At 48.9% G+C, this 9,554-nt stretch overlaps 1 protein-coding gene across 1 annotated transcript in view; it reads right to left on the bottom strand.

Moving 5' to 3' along the window:
- Window positions 1–5,085, bottom strand: part of LOC116972619 (PHD finger protein 20-like protein 1) — a gene marked incomplete at its 3' end in the record, with an annotated part of 7,533 nt that extends 2,448 nt beyond the window's left edge. Inside the window, exons 1-4 of the mRNA XM_033020434.1 lie at window positions 5,045–5,085; window positions 4,050–4,314; window positions 1,192–1,291; window positions 404–599 (exon numbers count right to left, since the gene is read on the bottom strand). Coding sequence (XP_032876325.1) covers window positions 404–599; window positions 1,192–1,291; window positions 4,050–4,314; window positions 5,045–5,085 — 602 coding nt within the window. The remainder of the gene's footprint in view (window positions 1–403; window positions 600–1,191; window positions 1,292–4,049; window positions 4,315–5,044) is intronic.
- Window positions 5,086–9,554: the final 4,469 nt, after the last annotated feature.

Raw genomic sequence — 9,554 nt, 5'->3', positions numbered from 1 at the left:
CCCCCGTCAATGTAGTTCAGAGGTTATATGGAGGTTATTGTGTTTAATAGCCTGATGGTCAGTTCACACTCGAGGAATCACATTTCTACCCAGAGAGTTGTGAATCTGTGGAATTCTCTGCCACAGAAGGCAGTGGAGGCCGGTTCACTGGATGTCTTCAAGAGAGAGTTAGATTTAGCACTTAGGACTAACGGAATCAAGGGACATGGGGTAAAAGCAGGAATGGGGTACTGATTTTGGATGATCATCCATGATCATATTGAATGACTGGAAGGGCCGAATGGCCTACTCCTGCACCTATTTCTCTATGTCTATACTACAGGTGGAGCAGTGTGGGTTGACAGAGTGATGCTGGTTTACACTAGAACATGTGTGTCGTTCGCTGATGGGCAGACATACTCACTGCAGGATATTGATCTTCATTTGTAGTCCATGAAGCACGTCAGCCATGCTGTAAACGTCAGCCAGCAGCTGGTGTGTCGACACAATTTTCTTTGCGTTCTGCTGTGAATAATTCTCACTGAGGAAGGACAGGCCGTACAGATGTCCGTTCCTCAACCAGTCTTTGTCGTAACAATACTTGGCACTCCAGCTCTCACCTAGAAGGATCAAAAACAAGACATGCATGTCCCACACGGCTTGCTCTTCTCCCCATCCCATATCAGTTGTAGAAGGATCCCCACCCAAAACGGCACCTATCCATGTTCTCCACAGATGCTGCCTGACCCGCTGAGTTACTCCAGCACTCTGTGTCTTTTGCTGAAACTTTGCCTTGAGGTATTTACAGACAAATGTCAAGTCAAGTCAAAGTGCAAGTGAAATGGGAATGCAGTGTGGGATTGTGTTTATTTAATTTAATATAAAATAAAAGCAGCGAATGCTGGTGACGTTCAGCAGGTCAGGTACGAGCTGGGGAAAGATTGCAGTCGAGTAGCGTTGAGTGTTTGTGCGTTATACAGTCAGTGCTGCCTGAATCGTTCCACATTCTCCACCCCCTTCTGCACAGTCCCAGTGGAACAGTTGGAGCGTTTATATTTTCACGTGTGATTTTGCAATTGTACAAGGAGTTTAACTCTTCACTGCCAGGTTGTATTGTTCACAGTTGGCCATGACGGGGTTACTGTGCAGGGGCAGTGAACAGGTGCAAGCGAGGAGCAGGAGGTGGGAGAGAGGGCGTGCGTGCGTATGTACCTGGTGGATCACGGCAGATGTAGCACACGTACTGGTCTGGGACATTGTCCTCCAGTAGCCCCAGGCAGACGCCATGCTGCCAACAGAGGCACTCTTCACACTGCAGGAGAAAGGGGAGATCAGATGGGGCAGTGAGACGAGACGGGGCAGTGAGACGAGACGGGGAGACGGGGCAGCCGGACGGGGAGACGGGGCAGTGAGACGAGACGGGGAGACGAGACGGGGAGACGGGGCAGGGAAGGAAACAGTCAGAATTGTCACAAAGGGACAAAAGGAGAATAACAATAAACGGGAGCGGCACTGACATTGTGAACATTTCATCCCTCCAATCACACACTACACTCTGCTCCCTACATCCAATCATTAATCAACAATCAGCATTTAGATGCTTACACCCCAGCGGTAGCAAATATCAACCTCTCTAATCCTTGCCCTCCCTCTCTCCCCAGCCCTCCCCACTCCCAGTTCTCCCACCAGTGTGACTGTCCCCGATTACATTCTATCTCTGTCAGCTTCCTTGTCACCTGCTCCCAGAACTGACAATAATCGTCTACATTTTCTTTGATCTGCATTTCCTTTGATGTCTCGTTTTCACACCTTACACTTCCTTATCTCTGTCTCACTCTCTCCTGACTCTGTCTGAAGAAGGGTCTCAACTAGAAACGTCACCCATTCCTTCTCTCCAGGGATGCTGCCTGTCCCGCTGAGTTACTCCAGCATTCTGTGTCCATTTAGATAGTCAGCTCTTGGGCAAGCTAGCCATCATCTGCCTGCTTGCCCCACTTGCTCCTAGCCTACAGTAAATCCTGCTGTGTTCAGTACCAAGAGTCATCGCCTCTCTCCTGGGCCTCTTCATTCTGAAGCTACCCAGGCACCTCTGTCTCCGAGATAGGTTATGGTTCATGAGTTAGATTTAGCTCTTAGGCCTAATGGAATCCAGGGATATGGGGAGAAAGCAGGAACGGGGTACTGATTTTAGATCATCAGCCATGATCATATTGAATGGCAGTGCTGGCTCGAAGGGCCGAATGGCCTACTCCTGCAACTATTTTATCCGTGACTCCGTGACTCTGTGTCTCCGTGACTCTGTGTCTCTATATTTCTATGCTCCACTGAGTGACGTCAGCACATACTCCATGTTGACACCTCATTGACTACTTGATGAAATGCTTGGATAGAGTGGATGTGGAGAGGATGTTTCCACTAGTGGGGGGAGTCTAGGACCAGAGGTCACAGCCTCAGAATTAAAGGACGTTCCTTTAGGAAGGAGGAATTTCTTTAGTCAGAGGGTGGTGAATCTGTGGTTTTAGATAAATTGACAATAGACAATAGGTGCAGGAGTAGGCCATTTGGCCCTTCGAGCCAGCACCGCCATTCAATGTGATCATGGCTGATCATCCACAATCAGTACCCCGTTCCTGCCTTCTCCCCATATCCCCTGACTCCGCTATCTTTAAGAGCTGCCACATAAGGTGTGGAGGCCAAGTCAGTTGATATTTTTAAGGCAGAGGTAGATAGATTTTTGATCAGTACGGATGTCAGGGGTTATGGGGAGAAGGCAGGAGAATGGGGTTAGGAGGGAGAGATAGATCAGCCATGTTTGATTGGCGGTGTAGGCATGATGGGATGAATGGCCTAATTCTGCTCCTATCACTTTTGACCTGACGTTACATTCTCAGGAAAGTGGTGACACAAGAGACTGCAGATGCTGAATCTGATCCAAACACAAAGTGCTGGAGGAACTCAGCGGGACAGCAGGGTGTGTGGCGGGAATGTATAGGTGACGTAACGGGTCGGGACCCTTCTACTGTCTTCTGTCCATTCCCTCTACAGATGCCTCTGGAGCCACCGGGCTCCTCCAGCACTTGGTTCAGGAGTCACTGTCCTGTCCGATACTTCAGAGAGGAGCTCAACTTCTGGTTCGTAAGGTCAGAAGTGATAGGAGCAGAATTAGACCATTCGGCCCATCACATCTACTCCACCGTTCCATCATGGTTGATCTATATCGCTGCCTTGCTCGTTACATTTCAAATTCCCAAACATCCTTCATGTTTTTGTGAGTGAAGAGAGACTGTGCTTTCCACGGGTCCTTTACAGATTATTCTCCCCACACAGAAACACAATCAGATGCAGCAAGTGAGACCAACAAACCAACCTCCCTTCCATTGACTCCATCTACACCTCACGCTGCCTTGGCAAGGCCAGCAGCATCATCAAGGACCAGTCGCACCCTGGCCACTCCCTCTTCTCCCCTCTCCCATCGGGCAAGAGATACAGAAGTGTGTAAACGCACACCTCCAGATTCAGGGACAGTTTCTTCCCGGCTGTTATCAGGCAACTGAACCATCCTATCACAACCAGAGAGCGGTCCTGAACTACTATCTACCTCATTGGTGACCCTCGGACTATCCTTGATCGGACTTTGCTGGCTTCACCTTGCACTAAACGTTATTCCCTTATCATGTATCTGTACACTGTGAATTACAATAGACAATAGGTGCAGCAGTAGGCCATTCGGTTCTTTGAGCCAGCACCACCATTCAATGTGATGATGGCTGATCATCCACAATCAGTACCCCGTTCCTGCCTTCTCCCCATATCCCCTGACTCCAGTATCTTTAAGAGCCCTATCTAGCTCTCTCTTGAAAGTATCCAGAGAACTGGCCTCCATTGCCCTCTGAGGCAGAGAATTCCACAGACTCACAACTGGATCGATTGTAATCACGTATTGTCTTTCTGCTGACTGGTTAGCGAGCAACAAAAGCTTTTCACTGTACCTCGGTACACGTTACAATAAACTAAACTGAATTGAACGAACAAAAGCTGAAGCTAATTAAGAGGGTTTAAGTTTGAAATACCTGAATCATAAACCCGTTTTCTTCATCCATTTCACAAACACATCGTACGACAGCATTGCTATCATCATCTTCATCCTCAGACTGGTCCGTGCTGTCCTCATCATCCGGCCCAGAATCTTCACTCATCAGGGCGCTCTCTGTGGAGGATCCGTCATAGAACTCATCGTCCGAAACAGCTGCGGGGAAAAGAGAAATCCATCCAATACTCGCCTTGCCCCACCTCGATAAGTCCCTACACGTGTAGGGAGGAACTGCTCCAAAGATAGACACTAAATGCTGGCCAGAGTGAGTCCCACCGTAAATTGGAGGAGCAGCAACTCATATTACACCCCAGCGGTATGAACATTGACTTCTCCAATTTCAGGTAGTCCCTGCTTTCTCCCTCCTTCCCCTCCCCTTCCCAGCTCTCCCACAGCCCCCTGTCTCCGCCTCTTCCTTTCTTCTTCCCGTTGCCCCCACCCCCACATCAGTCTGAAGAAGGGTCTCGAACCGAAACGTCACCCATTCCTTCGCTCCATAGATGCTGCCTCACCCGCTGAGTTTCTCCAGCATTTTTGTCTACCTTCGATTTTTCCAGCATCTGCAGTTCTTTCTTAAATACTAAATGCTGGAGTAACTCAGCGGGACAGGCAGCATCTCTGGGGAAAAGGAATGGGTGACATTTCGGGTGAGTCTGAAGAATGGTCTGGATCCGAAATGTCATCCATTCCTTCTCTCCAGGGGCCTCCACATGTTACGTCACTGGATGTGATTTTTCCGCAGTTGAAGCAGCCATTTCCCGTGGGAGTTCTGCCACCTTGGCCCCTTCCCCTGCCTCTGCCTCGGCCCCTTCCTTTAAACCCCTGTTGGTACAATACTGAAACGGCAGTCTCTTCTCCCTCTATTACTTCGGCCAGATAAACTTGTTTGGTTATGGTTTTTCTGCTTTTTGCATTTTCTTCCGCATGTACTGCCCAGTCCTTAAATTGCCTTAACCCTCCGGTTCTGTAACCCACCATATGTGCTTCTTAATGTACGAGCTGATTTCTGGCCGCATGCCGTTTAATAATTCTATTTTTAATTGTTGGGCAAATGGTCAGTCATCCACCCACTGGACGGGCACCACTATCCCGCTATTTGCCTCGAATACTTGTCTCAATCTGGCGAAATAGTGGCGCACATCCTCGTCCTTTGTCTGCACACATTCTCTTATTTTATTATAGTCGACCATTTTTCGGTAATGCTCCCTTATACGCCCTTCCATAGCTATTCTCCTTTGTTGATAAACATTATCATTAGGTTCCCATTCGAAATGCAATCCTGCCGCGTTATGGGGGTTCCAATCCCCTTCTATCAAACACCAATCAAAACCGAACATACTTCGCAAGGCTTGTTCATATTCAACACTGTTTAACCGATAACTCACGACCAGGTTTCCAAAATCCCGTTGCCACCTTGTGAAACTCTCTTTGGGGTGTGTTATCCCTTCTACTGCCTTCTTAACATCCTTGAGTGTCCACGCCCGATATACATATACCGGCTGGGCTGCTCCTCCTGGATTAGGCATGGCTATCATTGGCAAGATATTCCGCTCCCCTTCGCCCACTTGGTTAAAGGTCGGGCGAGGCGGGCTCATTAGGGCCCCCATTCCCTCGGTTATTTGTTCCATAAATGGCCCCAATGGTTTAAAATGAGTTCCTGACCTGGTGACGCTTGGATTTTGTAAACCTGATATGGGTCCGTGAACTCGGGCTGTCACGGTCCCAGCTTCGCTCCTTTCTCCCGGTGGCAAGGCCACTCCACCTTCCTGAAAATAGGGAGGGGGGTGGGCACTCGCCGTCCCGGGGTTCGCCGGCAAAGGCGTCAATGTATTTTTAGGCGGTGATCGATAGAAGACCTCGTTGTCTCCTTTCTGTAGGTACGCCGTCGTCTGTTCTTCTTTTTGCTTTTTCTCCTCCTGCCCGTCCTTCCGTGCTTTGTCTTCGCCAAGCCAAATTCGTGCCTGTTGGTAGCCTAACTTATCTTTGTTTATACGTTTCTTAACGGCATCATTTAATATTGCGGACATTACTTTAGAACAATCGTCTACCAATAATTTACCACTAAACCCATAGTCCCTTTTCCACCTCATTAGGTGTTTACAATTTTGTTTGCTATCTATAAACATGCATTTTTCATCGCCTTCGTAATTTTTTGAGTTTATCGAACCCATACTCCCCTCTCGTTTACACTGTCAGTACTTACAATTTCCTTTTTCCTTCTTCAAGTCACACTTGACAAGGGTTTATGAAGTCCCAGACTTCCGTGGCCGCGCCACACGAGTAGTTGCACTACTCGGACAATTATTCGCAACAATTGTCTCTTACCCTTACTTGGTTTTTGTTTTTCCTTTCCTGTACAGTTTCGCGAGAGTACAAAGTGGTTTGTCAAAATCAAACAGTTTACCTTTTCAGTTTGTCGAGCCCATTCTGATTCCCTCCTCGAGACTTACGACGATACTTTTTTCCTGTCAAGTCCAACTTGACTCTGAAGTCCCAGACTTCTTTGGCGACCCAGTCGCCGGAGTAGTCCAACTACTCTCTTCAATTGTCCCCGACAATTCTGTACGTCGTCTCTGGTCTCCGAGGAAGGTAACTAAATACAACTCAGCAAAGTCAAAATTACTTAACCCGGGGGCCCCTTCCTACGGAACATTCAGTTTTATCTCGGTTGTGTCGATTGGACCCCGTCACTCTGTTTCCACCTTCCGTAAATCCTTAAAGTGAGCGCTCTTGGTTTATTGGAAGAAGGCAACAGAGGTATTGGGGCCCCACGTTGGGCGCCAATTATGTTAGAAATATTTTTCCTAACAAACGACAGTCACAGCAATTTAGATCCAACTGAATGTTTAATACATGAGAGAGGATCGTACAGAGTACAGGCGTCTGAGCGAGTCTCTCTGTCGAAGCAGTGCCCAAACTCATTCTTTTATACAATGGAGTAAACAAGGATGTATCGACCACAACTTAATCTCGTCCCACAGCGACCCCAACTTAATCTCGTCACACAGGACCACAACTTAATCTCATCACACAGCGACCCCAACTTAATCTCGTCACACAGGACCACAACTTAATCTCGTCACACAGCGACCCCAACTTAACCTCGTCACACCGAGTACAAAGTACAAAACCATAGTCAGCACATAATGTCATCCCGATAGACTTGCCCATACATGATTCTTAAAGGTACAGTCCCCGATAATAACTATAGAAATGAATTTTTATATCACACACCAGCCTGTGGGTGAAGTACTCTCTGCGTAGCTTGGCGGGTGTGATACCTGCGAGCACCAGTAGAAGATCCGGAGTAGGACGTAGGCAGCCGGTGATGATCCACACGGTGTCGTTGAAGATGGCGTCTAGCTTGCTAGTATGAGCGCTGCGGCATCATGCAGGGGCGGTGTACTCATCGGCGCTGTACACGAGTGCAAGAGCACTGGTTCAGAGAGTAGATGTCCTGGTGCCCCATGATGATCCAGCCAAGCAACGCAGGAGGTTGTTCCGCGCCGAGACTTTAGCACGGAGAGCTTCAAGGAGTTGCTTGTAGGTCAGCTGCCGATCTAGTTTCAACCCAAGGTATGTAGGAAATGGGTTATAGGGTAGGGGTGACACATTGAGGGTGACGGTTAGCTGGCGTTGAGCTTTCTTGTTCAGGTGAAAGGCCGTTGTGGTTTTTGCCACACTCAGTTTTAGTCTCCAGGTCTTAAGGCAGCCCGCGAAAAGTACTATATCCACTGAAAGCACATCCCTCATGTTTGACCAACTCCTGTCCGAATGCAGTCGGGCCAGGTCATCTCCGTATACATACTGGCGCTAGTTCGTGCGTGGCATATCGCTGATGAAGAGATTAAAGAGCATGGGAGCCAGTACCGAGCCTTGGGGGACTCCGTTTCTTAGTCGGCTAGATTGTCCGTCGCTGGTCTTGAGTACAAAACTGCAGTTGGCCGGGATGTTAGCAAGGGACCGCACTAAATGGCGGTCAGTAATGGTGTGGAGGCCCTGGTACTACACTGTATCGTAGGCGGCAGTGAGGTCCACCGGTGTGACGCTCGCCTTGCAAACCTTTTCCAAACTGTCTTCGATGTCATTGGTCAGCTTGACTATTTGGTGGGTAGAGCAAAAGCTTGTACGGGACACAGAGGAGTGAGATGGGTCGATGATTCCTTGGGTCGTACACACGCTTGTTTTGTTTTGGTAGCGCAATGACGGTGGCTTTCCACCAGATCTTCGGAATGGACTGACCAATGAGGCAAGAGGAGTAGAACTCACGGAGCCAGACCTGGCATTTAGGACCGCAGTGTTTCAGGAATTCTGGGGGGATGTTATCAGGACCCTGGGCTTTTCCGCATTTCAATTGAGTGATGACAGGAGAGAGTTCTGCAGAGGAAAAGGCTGCTGACAGGAAAGCTCCAGCGCCTGGAGCTTTCTAAAGATGAGTGGTTTGACAGAACGAGTTTGATTCTTGTCTGTCTCTTTGAAGTGGCCGTTGGCCAGGAGCTGGTGGGCGATGGAGTTGGCCGTGACAGGGCAATGCTTTGGGCGGGTACTTCGACCTGTGAGGCAATTGAAGTTCTTCCATTCCACCCTACTGGAGTGTGTGAAGTCGATTCCTTGGACTGTGTATTCCCACCGCTTTCTGCGCTTCTTGTCAAGGCAGTTGTCAGTTCCGTAGCCTTGGAGGCAGCCTCTTCACCAGGTTCAGCGTCCAGGAATGCGTCGTAGCATGCGTCACGCACTTCGTCCCATGTGGGGATGTACCGGCAATGATAGCCGCGAGGAATGGAACTCTTTGCTGCCCTGATGTGTTTACAGAAGGCTGAGTAGGCTTTGTGGGGGTGGGAAAGCTGTCGATCCAGAAGTCTACCAGACTTGTGAACTGGTCCCACCTGGCCTTGCGGAATTTCCAACTCTTCGCAGGTTTGGCTGGGACCGGCTCGATGAGGTTGTCCGGGATAATCAGAGATGGGCGATGTTGTGATTTCGGGAAGTGATCCAGGATGATACATTGCGAGGATGGTCCATTCAGGTTTGCAAAAGGCAAGTCAATGTTGGTAGTGGTGTTCCACCTGCCAGAGTGGAAGCTGTCCGGTTGTTTTGGGTTGTACAGGAGTTGAATGGCAGTAGCTGAGGCCCAGTCTGCTAGTGCAGCGCCATCTGAGTTAGTTGAACGGTAGCCCCAGGTGCTGCTGTGGCAGTTAAAGTCTCCGGTGTAGATGCATGGCGAACCAAAGGTGGAGCTTGGTAGAATTTGGCTTGGAAACATTGATGACCGTGACACCTTCGACTTGCGTTGTAGCCCATTCCACGTCGGAGTCAGGAGGGGACACTGCAATCTCTTTCCATTTTGCTGTGTTCCTTACGAAAGTGGCAATCCTGTGGGTGTCACTCTTGGTGTAGGCCGCTTGGTTATAAAGCTCTAAATGCAAAATTATGTATGTTTTTGAGGTGTTAAGGAATGTTATTTAACTCTGCTCCTTGGGAGTTA

The sequence above is a fragment of the Amblyraja radiata genome, chromosome 4, assembly GCF_010909765.2.
Source record: "Amblyraja radiata isolate CabotCenter1 chromosome 4, sAmbRad1.1.pri, whole genome shotgun sequence".
In the NCBI taxonomy this organism is placed as follows: domain Eukaryota; kingdom Metazoa; phylum Chordata; class Chondrichthyes; order Rajiformes; family Rajidae; genus Amblyraja; species Amblyraja radiata.
The sequence above is the reverse complement of the archived record's forward strand: the minus strand, read 5'-3'. Positions and strand labels throughout refer to the sequence as shown.